Here is a 19,531-nt window from a genome sequence, read left to right on the forward strand (position 1 = left end):
TTGGGTGCCAAATCAGGACTTTACGGTGGATGACCCATCAATTCGATTTTTTGACTGTTCATAAAGTCGGTTGTTAGACGAGATGTGTGACAGCTAGCATTGTCTTGATGAAGAATGATCCGACGGCGTTTGTTTGTTTTCCGTATTTGACCGAAGACATCTGGCAAACAAACTGTTGTGTACCATTCAGAGTTGACCGTTCTACATTCCTCTAAAGGCACAGTTGCCACATGACCAGTTTTCCCGAAAAAAACAGGCGACCATTTGATTCGATGTGCTTCGAGCGCGAACAACTTTTGTTGGATTGAGTTCATCTTGAAACACCCATACAGTCGACTGCTGTTTACGTTCCGGCTCATATGCATATATCCATGATTCGTCACCTGTTACAATCTTATATACGTCTTTTGAAGCACCACGATTGTATTTGTTGAGCATTTGTTTGCACCAACTGATGCGAGCGTCTTTTTGAGTTTTTGTCAAATTGTGTGGGATCCAACGAGAACATACCTTTCTCACAGCTAAATGATCATGTAATATTTTATATATGCTGGTGGAACTAATGCCTATGGTTGCCTCAATCTCACAGTATGTCACATGACGATCTTGCAGTATTAGGTTTTGCACAGCATCAATGTTTTCTTGAACAACAACTGATTTTGGACGACCTTCGCGAATCTCGTCGGTGAGTGAATGGCGGTCACGATTAAATTTGTTATACCAGCGTTTCACAGTGGCAAAGGATGGGGCTTCATCGCCAAATGTGGAAGTAAGTTGATCGATGCACTCTTGTCTTGATAATCCACGTCGAAAATTGTAAAAAAATCATCGCATGAAAATGTTCACGAGTTAATTCAATTTGATTGTTGTTGCGCAATCTCCAAGGCAACATAAACAACACAAATCAAGCTATTGACAAAACTTTTGAAGTACGTTATGGTAAAAAATGCCAGACGATTCCGTGCAAACGTCAAATCGCGCCTAACTTCAATCAATGTTGCCAAGGCTCAAAATATAAATAGTGGCCCTCGTAGACGAGGTGAACTGAAATAGTTGTGCATGTACAGTTTATGTCCAGCATTTCCCTCCTTTTTTGCCAGATTCACTACCACAACGTGGGTGACATCTTTACTCACTGCCCCAGGACCCTTTTTACCTAAATACACCTCCATATTGTATGTATATCCAAGGAAATCACAAACCTGGAAGATTTTAATACCAAATCTCTTCAGTTTCTTGGGAATATTGTCTAAATATTGCCCTCCCCTTGAATAAAACCATTACCTTATCTATGGCAAGATGTTCTTTAGGGTTGTAACAAGTACAGAAATTGTTGTTGAGTATTTCAAAAACGTGCCTTATCTTCCACATTCGGTCATAATTTGGAGCTGTTTTGTCCGGAGGTTTCAAGTTGTCCTCAAAATGTAGGAAATGGAAAATGTGGAGAAACCGGTCCCACACCATCACCTGTCCATACCAAGGAGTGTAGTTGCTTCCATCCTTCTCCCAAAAATCCTTCAAAACATCCTTTCTGCAATGCCCCATTGACAGAATAATCGCAAAAAAACTTATATCATTTACTAACAGAAACTAGTTTTTTTTTTTTAGGGTCTCTCTGCAGATATTGTTCATACATAAAATCTATTCGTCTCATCTACCAGAATATCAAACATATCACTGGTGAATAGAGAACTGAAAGCTTGTAGAGGAGTTGGATTGTTCGCAAGGGCACGAACTCTTACACCTGGCTGTCCTGTGAAAGTCACAACATTTGGCCCCCTCCGAGGTCTATCATTTCACTTCTTCACACTGCACTGCACTATCTTCTTCTAATTCTTCTTCATCTCCCTTTCTCGTATGGTTCTTCTCGATCACCCTCTATATCATCCTCTGAACCATCCTGCATATCTTCAACCTCTGTTTCACCCCCGTGTCAAATGCCTCCTCCAACAAGTCAAGAATTTCTCCTGGCCCAAGAGATACCACCAGACAAGACTCTTTCCTCGCGACAACGTTCACGTTCAAGCAATTACTTTCATGGCCCGAAAAAAATCAGAACGAATTCTTGAGCGAAACTCCCTGCCTTTTCACCCATGCTTTCCCCCCTCCTCTTGCTCTCCCCTACCCCGTAGCCTGCACAGCTGCTGAAAGAACTGTGGGACAAAGGCTTCCTCCCCTCTCCCTCCAATCCCTAGCTGCCCTGGTGCTGCATAGAAACCACAGGACAAAGAAAGCTCTAGTCCATTTCCTCCTTCCACAGCTAAATTTACTGCGTAGAACTGAAGGTTGTTTACCAATTTAGAGCCGGTGTCCCTTTTAACTTTTAAAGCCTTGAAAACCACATGTGCTTTTGTTGTGTCTTTCAACCAGGCGACGTGAGAATGACATGTCTACTCTGCAATGATGGCAGATGTGAAGTTAAAGCTTGGAGATTAAACCCAAAAAGATTCTGTGTGTATTTTTAATTCGGTTTCCTGTTTATTAAACTTTTATTACCAAAACATTTCTTTGACAAAATATTCATCGTCCGTCCTTGAGTTACTTTTGACATCTATAGGCCCCGCCCCGAAAGGATTAAAGAGTAAAAGCATATATGCATTGAAGGTTCAACTACCTTTAAACAAATAGTGCTTTTGCAATGGAACTCTAGAGCTGAGATTTTATATGAGGTTTTTATAGCAAATTGATTTTGGGCCCAACTTAACAATATCATTAGTCATATTTTCTCCAAACCACAAATAACTAGTCAGTACCATGATACAGTTACACCAATGCCAAATGAGCTTCTCTTACAGGTAACTATACTTGAACATTGTAACAAGCTAAAGTTGTTCAGAACATTTATAAAAGTTTATGCATAATAGTTACTCCATTGCTACTATACCATATCAACAAATAAGAGTTTTGCTTTAACGGGATGGACTACGGCCGCCATCTTGAAAATTCGTCCCATTCATTTACATGGTAAATTGTTACCATAATTGCGTTGCTCTGAAATGGAACTTCGACCATCTGCTTGTAGGGCCTTGTTCTTCGTAACCATCCCCTGTGTTCTAATACCTCGAAGCATAAATTTTATAATTATATTGAGAGCAAAATAATAAAAACTGACAAAATGCAGCTGACATGCCTTTCCACTTAATTTTCTTATTTCACAAGAAGAATATTATAAATCCAACATAATAGTTCACTAGAGGAAACATTTATGCTGCGATTGATGTATACTTGTCACTGGGAACTTCGCGTATTATTATGCAATTACTATAATATTCAAAGTCTGCAGCGTATTTTTTTCGCAGCATATTGTGCTGCCACCTACCATTACTCCTGGAACTTCCAGGAGGCGGAGGGATATTTGAGTTGGGCAGCTTCTGCTAGCTAAACGTTCGTCGAGTGCTGTCAACCAACACAATCGCCAAAAAATAGAGAAGATTGTCTCTATCAGGTCAGGGAAAAGAAAGACAAGGCGAGCAATTAACTTGAAAATTTGGCGAGAATAACAAAAACAATATAGATAAATGTAAATATGTATTTATATTACTTCCTGCAATGTAGATAATTTAAAACTGCGCAGTCGTCACGCGAACAATTTTGTCCGCAAATTCATGGGTCGTCGAAAACCTTGCTGGTCTGAAGCCTAGAAATTGCCTGAGGGAGGGATACCACTCTGGTTCTTCCGTCCCTCGGTAGGAGCGAGCTCCAAATGTTTGTCACTTCACTTGAGAGTGGTCAAGGTCAATTTTTCGGAATGACAACGGTGTGTTTATTTACGATACAACAGATCCCAGTGATTAGGTGATACAACCAGAAACATTTCCTCTTTTTGGAAACCGTTACGTCTTTCCATTGGGAAAGGGTTTCTACAAAATGTGCGAATCCTTTTTGTTTTGATTGCACGATAAGCTGCATATTCTATTCTTTACGTATTCTCACGAAATCCGTACTGCTTATGTACGGTATCCTACAAAAATAATTGTAGACAAAGGAGATACGAAATAGACTGACTGCAAGCATAGGTGGATGCATAAAAAATTTCCTGGGAGGGTCACAAAATATGCCGTAAAGATACGAGAGGATGTAATATTGAGAAGATTATGGGCAGACACAAGATTCCAAGACAAATGCAAGGATGAAACAACTGTTTTTCTTTTACATCCACTTTTACATCTCACCAAATCCGAACCTGGGACCCGTTGATTATACCGGAAAGGAAAGGCGCCAGCGTTAGAAGAATTTGTTGAAGTAGAAGTTGTTCCACAATTACTTGTATTGACAGTGATTAAAAAAGAAATCCTTTTGAGAATTTTCTTATACAGACAAAACTTTATTTTTTCTTATTTAACGTCGCTTTTACGCCACTTTTGACTAATCGCGACAACGAGGATGAATGATAACACTGGCCGACAGTGAAAATTTTTTTCGAGCTGCTGAAGACGAATCTGAACTTGGTTTTTGTCCTGCACCCTCAGATTTAGAATTAATGCCAGTTATAGTATCAACCTTTAGACCCCGGCCAAAATTTGAAGGAAATTTCAGAGCTTCATGTTGGCAGCCTTTGTACCCCTCTACTAATTAGTCCCGTCTACTTGGCTACACTTTTTAACACTCGGTGCAGTGCAGGTGTATCCAGTGTCAGGGTGGTGCAAGGAAATGATGTTCAACCAACTAGACGGAAAGCTGTGTTCAAGTTCAAAAGATTCAACAAATGCCTGTCGGCTTCTTTAAACCGTCATTTGATTAGTTAGCACGCACCACGTCACCATACACCACACTTGCACCTGGTCCGGAAGGTAGTGCAGACACCAAATACACTACTTGACTCAAAATCAACGAACTAGAGGACTGTGTTGCACCGTGCAACCAACTAGATGCTTCGGTGCAAAGAGAGTCAAAGAGAGTCAAAGCGAGTCAAAAAGTGCAAAAAACTAGACGGGGCTATCATCCCAGAATCACAAATGATACCTCGTTGGAAAGCTTATGGAACTCAGATTCCAATGAAGTACATTTAGGTTCCATCACACCCAATTTGTAGAAGAAGATGAAAATAAGAAAATTTGGGTAAAAGTTAATTTTTGGAGAACTTGAGGTAAGTTTTGTAACACTTACAGTTGCGCTACGCAAACATAAACTCAGTAAGACACACCCTATACGTTAAGTTGGCTAACTGAAGTTGTCCTGTAGGACGAATTTCAATGAAGGAACATATGTAAAGTATACATATTGCAATATACAGGGAGAGTCAAAAGTCCGTGACCACCCCTTATAAAATGGAAGGGAGTGTAGATTGCAACAATTCAACACTTTTTCCAGTTCTTAAAACTGGTTAAAACTGAGATTAATTGCGAAAATTACAGGACATAAATGAATGAGAACACCTATGCCCAGGTCGGCGCTGGAATCTTAAACGAAAGTCACACACACACATATATATACTAAAACAAAATTACTTTTTGTTATAGTCATGTTGGTATTATAAGCAGGAAAAGTGATAGCATACAGAATACACCACTTATAAAACTGTGAAAATTGTCATACTCTTAGAAATGAACTCTCTTATTATTCGATATTTCATTAACTTCAGTTGGGGGTTAGGGGGAGGTGTCTGACTAGGGGAAACCTGCCCCCCCCCCCCCCCCCTGGTGTCGTCACTCAACCCCTGTCGCCGTAGCGCGTTGTGCTAACCACTCCACCACTTAAGTTGACTCTCAGGCGAAACTGATTGATTGATTGATTTAGTTTATTTTACTTCGCGTTTTGTGCCTCGTGGCTAATTTGCGAAGATGAGGATGAGTGATGAAAGGATGAAATTGATGAATGGACATTCACAAACAACCAAGCCCGACCAGGATTCGAACCCGGGACCCTTGGCGTCGCAGCGCGATGTGCTAACCGCTCGGCCACAGGGTCGGGCCCCTCTCAGGCGAAACTATCAGAAACATTGGAAAGATCAGAGTTCCTATTCGCGAACAGTCTTGTAAACAAAAAGTAGGAAAGTAGCTACTCGTTACATAAACGACAGAATGAGTGAATCAGTGAAGTCAGATATATTCCACTTTATGAGGTTGTATTATTTAATATTATTAGTATTATTTTACTGTTCTTGGTTCTTGAAATACTGTAATTTATTCTGTTCGCAAAAAGAACAGTATTTCCTGGTGAGATATTTTGCTTTTGCCTTGATGTTGTAGTATTTACGTGGGCCTTTAATATATTTTTGTCATTTTCTTTTCAGATTGAAACATAATTTTAATTACGATTTTTAATAGCAATCTTTTATGTGAGCGAATTTATAATATTCATACCAGTATTACGAAATGAATTATTAATTCATATGGAGTCCCAGGTAGCCAAATGTTGCTTTCGGTGTGAACTGTCTGGCCTTCGATATGTCGGTGTTGGCTAAGCATCGTGAGGATAATGGCGAGTTCATTGAAAAGTAAAGCCAAATAACAGCAACAATTGGTTTGATTGATTGATTTATTTGGTTTATATTTCTTCGTTTTTCTGTCACTTTCTGCTAATCTCGAAGATGAGAACAAGTGACATGATATTATGAAATTGATGAAACGACGCTCACATGGAAGCCCATAACCAAGCCTGGATTCGAACCCGGGAATCCTGTCGTCGTAGTGCACTGTGCCAACCATTTGGCGACGAAGGTAGGCACGATAAAAACAATTGGACTGAGCAGGTGTATTCCAAAGATAAGCCATTCGGTTTTCACCATGGAGTTTATTATTCCAAAGCTGCTACCTCGGTGGCGCGGAACTAACTGACTTCTGTTCTAAAGGTTCTAGGTTCGAATTATGGCCATGGTTTTGCATATTTTAGTGCATTTGTTCTATTCCCTGTTTCATCGGATCACCATTTATCCTTGACGTGGAAAGTGACAAAGTTTTTGGTTCACTAGTTGCTCAGATAGGCAAATCGGAACTGGAGTAGTGGAGTTTACGAGTCACTGTGTAAAGTGTTCCCACCGGGAAACGAACCTGGTCCCCTTGATCACAATCCCACAATGTTATCCCCTACGCTATCGAGGCGGCCTGAAAAGTGTCGTAGACGAGTGGAAGAAATAAGAACTATAAAGAGTGTATTCAATCCTGAATATTAACTATAATACAAAAATTAAATTTTCAATGCTTAGATTCTAAGAAAGCTTATTCATATAAAGGTGATCCCATACAATTTGTAACGAGACTGGTTCGTTACAATAAATAAGTCAGTAATTTGTAGTATTTGGTCAGTTTTTTTGTTACTTTGTTCAGTTAAATCAGTAATTTTGACCACTAAAATAGTTTCCACCCCTGCTATCACCAAACCCAAAACAATCGCACATAGGAAATTCCAACCCAACCTGAGTCGCTGGCTAAGGGCTAGCACTACAGACATTCAGTTCAGTGGTCAACCTTGCCTCGGGGACAGACAAAATAAAAACCAAAGCAGTCTGAGGGTGTTGGTTGAATGTTCTGCGAGGAAGGAATTTACAGTACCGGAAGTTTGGGGAGGGGAGCTTGCGTATACTATTTTTCGCTGTTTGTAAGTAAAATACAGAGTGATTAACTTATATTTTAGGAAAGGAATCAAATGGTAACATTGTACACAGAGAATACCATAACACTTCCTTGCAGTAGTTTGCAAACATTCAACTACACTCTTTTTTTTTTATAGCTAAATTAAATCGAAATATAAAACAACCTTTCTCATCTTGTCTATTCTAATGCATAACATACAGCCAAAGTACATCTACGTTTCGTGTGTTGCACTAAGTACAGGTAAATTGTAGAGGAAGAACTGCAGCGACGGAGGAAAATTCAAATCAAACAGGGAACTATATTCTGTCGTGGAATAAGCCACACTCTTGCGTTGGACCCGCTCGCGAAACTATCGTAGGTGGTTGCTAGCAATTCAGAAGTTTCAACACCAGATGTCTCAGACGTAAGGGTGGCAGTCGTTTCCTTGATCTATGGCGTTAATATTAATAGGCTCGCGCATGAGACAATCAGGATATTGTAGCAACTGTCATCTTATCAATTGGCTCAGACCTCTCTATATCTCTATACCAAATATATAATTCTATCCCCTATACATAAATAAAAATCCAATTTACATAGTTAGGACCTTGATTTTGCAGTTATTTTTTTCCAAAATTGGTGTTTTTTTTGTTTCTTTTTGTTCTTTTTACCTAAAATTAAATCTTCATTGTGCATTTAGTACTATTTTCATTTGCAGGTTACATAGCCTACACCTGTTCGTAACAGTTTGGTACATTGGAAACTATTTTTGAGGAAGTTCCTCTCCATTATTTCTTGAAAGACAAATACTAATGCTACAGCTTCTGTTTGAACTTGATTGAACTGGTGTTTTAAGTCCACTTTATGCACAGTAAGGCTAATTGGGACTGGACCTACAGTTCAAAGTGGGATCCTCCAGCAGGAATCAAACCTGGGACCCCTTTACAAGGTGACGATGCTACCACTGCGCCATCGCAGAGGCATTACTACAGCTTCCGTGTCACAGTATGTGCATACTCAATCTCCTGTCATAATCTTGCCACTTTGTTCTGTGATGCAAAGATTGAAGGTGAAAATTTGTGGAAAAACCTCCATTTTCAGGTGGTTTCCATGTAGCTATTGGAATTATTCCATGTATGACACACATTGTAGTTTATATTGGATAAAATGTTACAAAATGAGTGCATTATACATGCATGAATATGGTACATTTTGTATTTTTTAAACCTAAAACACAAGTGTGTTGTGATTTTCAAGGCATTTTTCATTATTTAAGCACAAAATGTGTTGAAATTCACGAAAAAGTCCACAATTCATATTTTATGCCAAATTTGCACTATTTCACAATTTTCAATGAGTGTAAAATGTGTTCAGAACATGCTACTGCACATTAATAAACACTTTCTTGCAGTAATTAATATTTTTAGATGTTATGACATTAGCGAAAAATCAAGCTCTCCATATACCGCGTGAGGCACCTAAAAGTACCACCTGAAATAGCGAAGAAATCAGAAACAGTAGCGATGTGAGGTTTGCAGGAAACAATAATATCAAATGGGGCTCGTAAATCGGAGGTATGGGGTGGATCGAAAAATATCGACAAATGGGGCATCTGGAGCAAAGTCATATTTTTTTTTTTAAAATGGAACGATATACAATAACATGCATAATATAAAAGAGCACATGCAGAGAAACACAACGCCGTTGGTCTCATGCATCTACTGCACATAGGAACGAAGATATGGCCATGTGAAAATATGTAAACAAACTAACAAGTGGCCCACTTGACCGTCAGTACCACGGCATGTAAGACTTCTCAGGTGCCTGACAGAACTGCCTTTACGCAGAGCAAGTTTTGATAGCAGGTCCACGAGATCGTGTTAGTTCATAGCAAGCAGTCGTAGTGGTAAGAGCGAAGTTTATGGTGTTCACAAACATAGAAAAAGCGGACATGATCCTGATTTATGGGGAATGCCGAAAGAATGCCTCAGAAGCCTACCGTGTGTACGCAGAGAGATATCCGGACAGACGACAGCCATCTCGACGTCTGCTTGGTAAGTTATTTAGTAAATTAAGAGACACCGGACGTGTAACACCACGAACACGTGTGCGGAACAAGCCAACTACAGGTGAGGCAGGTGCAACAAATGTTCTCGCCGCTGTTGCTGTGAATCCGCACGTTAGCTCCCGTGAAATTGCCAGGGATGCTGGGATGAGTCAGCGAAGTGTATTGCGCATTCTGCACACACACACAAGTTTCACCCATATCATATCTCCCTCCATCAGGAACTTCACGGGAATGATTTTGTCGACCGTTTTCGGTTTTGCACATGGATGTTACGACACGACACACCCGATTTTTCACGTATCCTCTTCACTGACGAGGCAACTTTTACCAATCATGGAAATGTCAACCTAAGGAACATGCACTATTGGTCGGTGACAAATCCACATTGGCTTTGCCAAGTGGAACGCCAGCACCCATGGAGTGTGAACGTGTGGTGTGGTATAGTGGGTGAACATCTCATTGGCCCTTTTTTTATACAAGGGACACTGAATGCTGACCGATACATACAGTTTTTACAACATGAACTGCCTGTACTATTGGAGGACATACCACTTCAGACAAGGAGGGAAATGTGGTAAAAACATAACAGGTGCCCAGTTCACAATGCAAGACGCGCTACAACATGTGTGGAAAATACATTTCCAAATCGTTGGATTGGACGTGGAGGGCCTGTCAAATGGCCGGCTCGTTCCCCAGATTTGACACCGTTAGACTTTTTCCTGTGGGGAAAGCTGAAGGACATTGTCTACCGGGATGTGCCAACAACTCCAGAGGATATGCAACACCGCATTACTGCGGCCTGTAGGGACATTCCCTACGAGATGCTACATTCTGTGCAACGATCTTTGCGTGGGCGCCTCGTTGCCTGTATCGCAGCTGACGGCCACCACTTTGAACACACTTTGACAGGTTTTCGCTACTTACGCAGTGGTTCTTCGACATACTGTCATGGTCCTTTTCATTATGCTGTAACAATGTCAAATACATGGTGCTGACGATGTCTACTGTATTTTTTCTTCCTTTAACACGTTCTGTCTTCATCTTGTCCAATGGCTTCTGACATCTCATACTTGTACATGCCGTGGTACTGACGGTCAAGTGGGCCACTTGTTAGTTTGTTTACATATTTTCACATGGCCATATCTTCGTTCCTATGTGCAGTAGATGCATGAGACCAACGGCGTTGTGTTTCTCTGCGTGTGCTCTTTTATATTATGCATGTTATTGTATATCGTTCCATTTAAAAAAATATGACTTTGCTCCAGATGCCCCATTTGTCGATATTTTTCGACCCACCCCATACCTCCGATTTACGAGCCCCATTTGATATTATTGTTTCCCGCAAACCTCACATCGCTACTGTTTCTGGTTTCTTCGCTATTTCAGGTGGTACGTTTAGGTGCCTCACATGGTATAGTGCATGAAATCTAACACCATTTACAAAGAAGAGGACTTACTGTGTCCATGTCATATGCAAAATCGCCCACATGAAGAATAGCATCATATTTGCCTTCCTGGGTTTCCTCTTGCAATCGAGGAAGGGACTGTGCATTTACGTTTCCCAAATCTCCATAAATAGCCAAACGAGGACTCCATTCAACGCCATCTTTCATTGCAGTGAAAAAGAACAGCTCGGACCATCCTAAGGCACTTCCACAATGATAGACTTGAGAGGTAAGACAAAGACAACATTCTTAGAAATCCTTTATATAATTTTCAAAAGTGAAGTATTCATAATTATTATAGATAACCAACAAAATAGGGTATGCATTGCATTTAGAGTAATTTTGAGTACTTTATAATTCATATTCATAGAAATGGAACTAACAGTAAGCAGAAAAAACAGTTAATCTCAAGTTTTCTCTCTCACACACGCACACGTAAACAAAAAAGACCGGAATACATAGTTCTCAGTTTAAGTTACCATGCTTGGTTCGGTTATCAGCATGCCTACAAACTTTGGCAAAAGAAATTCCCTGAATATTTAGACATTTGAAGATCATACTGTAATTTGTAACTTACAAACTCATACTTAACTCTGTTTGCAACATATTTTGAACAGAAATATGGAAATAATGGCTACAGGTAAAAGAAACATATTTCTAAGTATTTCTATCTACTGAAAAGTGTGTGCACTTTTTGTGTGTTATTTTGCATCCCTTTCTGCCACTTTTCACTAATCCTAACAACGAGGATGACTGATGATTAGATGAAATTGATGAACAAACACTCACACAGAACACCCGTGTCCAGGTTGGGACTCAACCCAACATGGCACCTTAACTAAAACAAAATCGAGAGCAAAGCCTTAACAAAAAAAGAACGTCTGTCGAAAACTTCATACCTCAATATTTAGAAGTAATACAAGGTGCATTCAATAAATAACTGGAAAAGTAGTATAAAAAATCTAAAAGACGACTGTGATTGTTATATGTTTGTTATTTTGTGAAGGCATCTGTAAGCTATTCACGGCTGGGGCTGGCATGCCTGCCTGCCTCGCACGCTGGGAAACAGTTACAGAAGATGGCGGCACACTTACAGCAGCAAAGTGTCGTGAGATTTTTGTTGAGGGAAGGCATGAAACGTATAGAAATTCATCGTTGAGTTGATCACAAGTGTACAGTGGGCTGAGAAGTTCAAACAGGGCATAACTAGTGTTGAAGATTCTCCACGTCCAGGTTGCTCTGTCACTGCAACACTGCTCAGTGGAGGACTTGATACGGAAAAACCATCATATTACTATCCGTGAAATTGCTTCCCAGATGCAAATAAGTATAGGATGAGCCAACCATATCAGTCATGACATGCTGAGGTTCAGGAAAGTGTGTGCAAGGTGAGTTCCGAAACATTTGACACCGGAAATGAAGGAGAGACATGTTGATGTGTTCAGGGAGCTCTTATGAAGCTGACAGTGAGGCATTTTTTCATTGTATTGTCAGTGGAGATGAAAGTAGGGTTCATTTCTATGAACCAGAATGGAAGAGGACAACAATGGAATGGCGACGCCCTTTGTCTTCCAGGCGAAGAAAGTGTGTGCTCAACGGAGTGCCATAAACAGTACCACCTACTCCAACCTTTTGCGGGAAAACTGAAACCAGCCATTCTGCAGAGATGACGTGGCTTGGTGTCCACTGGTTATCCTTTTGCTCCATGACAATGCGAGACCACACACTGACAGTGTCGCATTGTCTACCATTGAGGACCTAAGTTTGAGTGCTTACCACATCCTCCATATTTGCCTGATCTTGCACTTTCTGATTTCCATACCTTTGGCCCACTGAAAGATGGACTAAGTGGATCAAGGTTCCAGAATGACGACAAAGTCCAGTCAGTGGTACACGAGTGGTTACGCACATGTCAAAAATATTTTCTTTTCCTGTGGAATCAGTGCCCGTATCAAGTGCTGGCGTAGGTGCATTGAAAACTAGGGAGGGGGGACAATGTTACAAACATAGTACTGTAGTTCTTTGGTGCTTGTAATAAATATTTATCACAACATATTTCCAGTTATATATTGAATGAGCCTTGTAGTACATTCAATACAGTAAAACCTCATTAATCCGGACAGGCAAAAAAAAAAGCAGAATGAGAGGTTTTTAATGTGGCTAGGAGTCAACAATCGCATTTGTCCATGGGAGAACTTCCTAAAGAAAAAACCATCAACCACTGATGAAATTCTGTTTCCCGCAGTTTTGAGTGGCACATCATCATAATATGGGTATCACGTATGTACAAACTGCATTGTATGTACAGTATTGCTTTACATTCTACTGTACTGTATAGTGTATTTAGGTCTATGCCCTTTCAATACACCATAATAAACGTGTTTTGTTGCTATAAACAGAGTTCTAATGCACTTTCTACTGTTCTTTTAGGTTATATCAGTTAATCCTGACTTTTGTTAAACCGGTCAACTTATCCCTCCCATTAGTCTGGATTAACGAGGTTTTACTGTAGTTGCTTAACGAGAACTACAACTATACTGACTCTGATGATAAAATTTCATAATCCAGGTTAAAAGCTGAGGCTGTGAAGCGCATGTGCCTGCAACAAGCAGTTACCAAGGTGTACTACGGGGAAGTGACGTTGACTTTTGGATGAACATTTCGCAAGGGGTAGCATGGAATAACATTCACGAGTGGCTTTATTTCACTAAAGCCATTGAGTTCCTCACCAACTCAGAAAAATTCGCAAATTGCAACTCCACTGACGCACTTGCCCTGGTATTCATGTAAAGACAAGACATTTCTTGCATACATCATCACAGGTGACAAAACATGGATACACCATTTTCATCAGCAAGTCCGAGTCTACAGTTGGAAAACATTGCTTGTCACAAGAGCACATATTTATGTTGATTAAAAGATCAAGATTGCAGTACAAAAAAAAAATCTGTATATAAAATAAATAAAAATCCATATATAAAAATGGCATTTTGGTGTTAAAATAGTGAATAAAAACCCAAAATTGATTCATAAACATTTCTCTTCTAATAGCATATTCACATAGTTATTAGAGTATTAAGTTTATTTCTGTGCAAAGGAGTCCATTTGCTTCTCAAATATTTACAGCAGAATTAATCAAATTTCCATGATTTGCATAACTCTCAGGGTAATCCAGACCTCAGAAGGTGTTGCATTGGTAAAGAAACCCTAATTCCATGTTTGAGTTTATCTCACATCATTTCATGACAAAACATGGTAGCAAAATGCACCTTACTTTGCTTTTCTGCCACTTTTGGCTAATTGCGAAGATGGGGATGAGTCCTGATATGATGAACGAACACTCACAAACACCCATGCCCAGGCCAAACCTGGATTCAAACCTGGGACCCCTGGTCTGTGCACTTGGGTTCCATTAAATGTGAGTAATATACATTTCAAATCAGGAACATTATTTATTCTAGTCCTGCATCCCAAGATAAAACATAAAATATAACAGAAAATAAGGGGAGTTGACAATTTTGAAACTTACTATATTTCTTTCCTGGTTGTAATCCATGCAACTTGACCTTGTGAATATATTGCTTTCTTTTCTCCTCTCCACCATCTTCGAAAACAATTGGTTCACCATATGTAACTTGATCAAGTCTCTTGATGCCAAATTCTACAATAGATGAGCCTGTATCATTCATTGTAGTCCATGTTACTACCATTTCAGTTGGATCATCTGAAAGAAATAACATGTTAATCCAACATATGTTATCTATAGTGGCGGCAAGGGGATCACACACTATGCTAAATTTTTTCTACAAAGGGAAATATACTGTCCTTGTCCCCCCTCCCCCCAATTTTGGCACCTTTTCTGAGTTGAGGTACAAATCAAAGAAGAAAGCTGCCAAATCAGTTGATCTCACCTGAATACATAAACTGTTGGGGTTAGGAATATTATGGCTTTCATCTGTGCATACCCTCCACAGACAATCTGCCAACTTGCCATACATGGCCTCAACCTACCACTTACCACCATATGATAGATGGATCTGCTCTGGCTGGTATGAGGTAAGCCCATAAACAATGTGAAGAAGATGCACGAGGGATATTATTATCAGAGCAGCCATTATGCTGGACCTGAAAATAAAAACAAAAATCAGCTTTAAGATAAATAGAAATCAGTAGCTACCACAATATATGAAAATTAAATTAATTTTTTTCTGATGTACCAACTTCCAACTTTTGATGTATAAGCTTTTCTATTGACTAATGAAAAAGATTAGGTATTCTATTAAAATATTGCCATGTTATGTTAGTTCAGTAAACTTTCTCAAGTTATGAAAGCAAATTACATCCAAAATGTTTATTTGGAACGTAAAGAGCACTTACTACCGATGCGTAAACTTACATACACCATTGCATGTGGTTACATTATATGGTGCCATTGAGAGCTTTACTGCAGACAATGAATTGCAGTGCAAATCCTATGGTACATGCATGTGCTTTACTCATTCTGTACTGTGAAACTGTGCAGTATTATACTACCATAGTATTTCTTCTTAACTTATGGTGAAAAGGAAAGTATATGGAAATTCTAGGTGTGTGAAATTTTCAAGTGAGACCCTGGAGAAAGAGTGAGTGTGTGTGTGTGTGTATTTCAGTTGCAGAAGAAAAGGTTTAAGCTTTTCATAATTTGAAATCTTTGATAGGTTTGTTGTTGTTAGTAATTTAGTTTTTGTAACATTTGGTGCAGGTAGCAAGAGCTAATTTTTATGCTGTTTATGTGTGCATACAACGGATATTCACACATAAAAAGAATAATAAAAAAAAAGAAAAGTGTACGTACTCCGGGATAAGTCACATTTTGGGGCCAAATAACTCTGTTATTTGAGGTTTCCACGCCTTGAACTATCTTATTGTTACATAAAACAGTAACAGTCTGTTATAGGGAAAACACATTTCTTCAATTTTACAGGGGAAAGTACTTACGGAACTGAGTTTCTGTAGACTTTTGAAAGGTCGTGGAAGTGTTTTCTCCCTTCGTTCAATTTATTCGGCCGGTAAAACATGTATTTTTCGACATTAATGTCTCTGCGATGCACAAAAGCTCTTGCCTCCATGGTAAAAATTTACTATCCTTCGGACACCTCTAATTTTTTCATTTCGTCAATTTTTGACATTGGTACTTACGTATTTGCTTCGCGGAACATTCCTGAAGGTGTATCAACGTTGTTGATACTAACACGACACCAAATTTTAAATATGTTTCCTAACCTAACAGAACTAACCTAACCACATGCCAATGGTTCGTGGGGCTAGCGCCAATGGTTCGCAATTATTTCCAATTTCTAGATCCTGATACTAACACGACACCAAATTTTAACTATGTTTCCTAACCTAACAGAACTAACCTATCCACGTGCCAATGGTTTGTGGGGCTAGCTATTCTCCGTCGGAAAATTAATTTTCAACGAACAACATGAATTTCAGCTATGAAACATTCCCACATCACACAAAACACCTTCCCGATGTTCGACAATGGTACAGGACCTTATTACGGTAAGTAGTTTCTTCTGTAAAAACAAATAAATATGTCCGAAGGATAGTAAACAAGTACCGGGTGCTATGCATGCATGGTTCGTGGGGCTATCCGTGCATGGTTCGTGGGGTTTTGGAACCTGGAAAAAAAGAAAACATCTGTAACACGAAAGTAGGAATTTTTCGGTTAAGATGGTTTGAAACACTGCATACCCATAAATGATAGACAACGCTAGCCAAGATTTGCCCGCCATATTGCATGTAACAGAACTGAAAAAGCAACAAACAATAAATACTCGTAATGTGAAAAAATACGATTTTTTCATGGAAAAAAGCAAAATCCCACCTTAAATAATGTTTTGCAATGCATACTAGATAAGTACGAATGTACTAAAAGACGAAATGGACGAGTGACATGCGTTTTCCCTATAACAGACTTGTACCTGATTTTTCCAGGGTTCAAACCCCAAAAACCATTGACGGATAGCCCCACGAACCATTTCCGCAAAGGTTAGGCAAGCATAGTTTTCTTGAAATATGCATGTATTTGCGGTCAAATATATTGAACGATGGAAAAAATACATCCACGGCCTTTCAAGAATCGGTAACACTTTACTATACCTGAGACAGATTTCTTCTAATTTACAGGAAAAAGTACTTACGCAAATCATTTTCTGTAGCGTTGTTGATGTTCGGGAATGTAGTTTTCATCCATTTTAATGCGAATGCATGTGGTTTTCTACGAAAATCTATTTCCGACGCGCTATTGCTGCTGCTGCCATTTGCTTTCTGCACGAGAGCACAATACGCTCTCGTATTGTCCATATATGCTAAATTCAACGAAAGGAGTGCTAATGGAACCAAACCTAACAGGCCTAACCTAACCTAGTAGGCATACCTCGTCCCCGTGATGGTTTGTGGGGCTATCGTGAATTTTTGGGCTAACGTCAATGGTTTTTCTGGCTCAAGGAACGATCAACGGTAAGCTATCGCCATGTTGTGTGTGGAAATAAACAAGAACAGTAAGTACTCGTAAATGTAAGAAATATACATTACTTTCCTAACAAATTCAATTATTTCACCTAAATAAGTGTTCCTGAATGCAGAATAGGACGTTAGCAATGTAAAAAAGTGCGAAAGAAATGATTCCCAGGTGTGTCAGGTATAGTAAAGTAGTACCTAAGAATCTATAGCAACTTAATTCCGTAAGTACTTTCTCCTGTCAAAATGAAAACATTCGTTTGTGCAAAATCGCACCGCCGTTACCAAAAAAATATTCAACGAAATTTTCGGGGCGGTGACAGACCGCCCCCCCTTCTCTGACAACGAGTACTTTCCAATATGTATCGACAACGTTCCTACTCAAAACACACGCCAAATAATAGCAACACTTTTAATGCTACCATGAGGTAAAGTAAGGTTACCTTACTAAATTTATTTCATGATACTACCATACAAGAAATTAAATACGAGTTCCTCTATGATACTACTATTGAAAAGTACACAATCATCCCAAAAATGAGTAATATCTATTTCATTCTCCCTGTTATGCTGATCCTAATATAATACCTGACCTTAAGAGTGGATGAGACTTGAACCTACAAAATCATCAACATGTGATATCACTCGCTATTAATCACAGTAGGTGGATTTGCAAGGTTTCCCTTTGCGCACAACACTTCTGCAACCTTGTGTTCTGACGTCAGAGGACAAATTCCTACGTTGTTAGGTTAGGTATATTATTATATTAGCATAAATGCACTGCAAATGTATTAATTGTGCTAAGAGAACTAAACCTAGCTAGCTTAACCTAACAACTTGGGCATTCAGTCTATGAATAAAATTAGTATCTAGTGACGTCAGAACGAAAGGTTGCAGAGTGTTGTGCAATAATGGAGACCCGGATTTCCAACGCAGATAGATCACAGCTGGTTGTTTCGTTTATTTCCTTCAGCAGCTGGCTGGTAACTCAGTGTTGCCATTTTCGCCCATTTTCCCCTTTCATATAAAATAATAATAATTAATTATATTTTCATTTCCCCATGTTTCATATATGCAAATTGTCTTTAAAAAATCGCATGGGTCAGATGTCTCGGGTTCTAACCCTGTTCATTCATGAATGTATTTTAATCTTCGCCCATTGCCCATTTCATCACTCATCATTCATCCTTATCGTCGCTATGCTATTAACCGAAAAAGTAGGAAAATATAAAAATAAATAGATATATAGATTCAAAGGATTAGACATGAGAAAGAAAGACATTCGAGAAACGGGATCGGTTCAACGACGTCAAGGTGATGATGCTTGGCAGGCCCCAAGTTCATGATTCTGTCGAAGAGGAGGAAATCGTGCAGTGTTTTCGAGCAAACGGCAACAAGAACTGTGGCGAGGTGACTTGGCTTAACTCAATGGGAAGTCTGGTTCACTGTGCATACATCACAACTGTATCCATACCATTACACGCCAGTGCATGCTATTGAGGAGGGAGATCTTGTCAGAAAGATGGATTTTTGTCCATTTTGTCCATACCGACACTGAAGAATTCTGTGGACGGACGAATCCAAATTCAACCGCGATGGTATTACGAATTTTCATAATGCGCATTTTTGGGCCCCTAAGTGTCATAACCCAAGAAAATCTAAAGAAAAGGCTCACCAGAGAAAATTCTCACTAAATGTGTGGATGGGAATTATTCACAATCATGTGATGGGGCCATTCTTTCTGCCACAAAACCTAAACGGCTTTACCTTCGAATACTTCCTAAGGCCGCGGTGGCTCAGTCGGTAACGCGTCTGACTACCATGATCAAGGTCCCGGGTTCAAATCCGGGAACTTTTCTAACGATGGAAGCGGCCCCGGCGCCCACCCAGCGTCGAATGACATGGGTACCTGGGGGAAACCCTGGGGGGTAAAGGCGGTCAGGGGCGTGATGCTGATCACATCACCCCACTCACGACCGGATCAAGAAAGTGTGGGGCGT

At 39.6% G+C, this 19,531-nt stretch overlaps 1 protein-coding gene across 1 annotated transcript in view; it reads right to left on the bottom strand.

The window, feature by feature from the left end:
• Positions 1-18,225, bottom strand: part of LOC145980545 (acid phosphatase type 7) — a 62,519-nt gene extending 44,294 nt beyond the window's left edge. Inside the window, exons 1-4 of the mRNA XM_083113563.1 lie at positions 18,125-18,225; positions 15,043-15,149; positions 14,554-14,748; positions 11,037-11,245 (exon numbers count right to left, since the gene is read on the bottom strand). Of these exons, the coding sequence (XP_082969689.1) occupies positions 11,037-11,245; positions 14,554-14,748; positions 15,043-15,139 (501 nt within the window). The 5' untranslated portion in view covers positions 15,140-15,149; positions 18,125-18,225. The remainder of the gene's footprint in view (positions 1-11,036; positions 11,246-14,553; positions 14,749-15,042; positions 15,150-18,124) is intronic.
• Between the last annotated feature and the right edge of the window lie 1,306 nt (positions 18,226-19,531).

Source organism: Lepisma saccharinum, chromosome 28 (genome assembly GCF_977018435.1).
Source record: "Lepisma saccharinum chromosome 28, izLepSacc3.1, whole genome shotgun sequence".
Classification (NCBI taxonomy): domain Eukaryota; kingdom Metazoa; phylum Arthropoda; class Insecta; order Zygentoma; family Lepismatidae; genus Lepisma; species Lepisma saccharinum.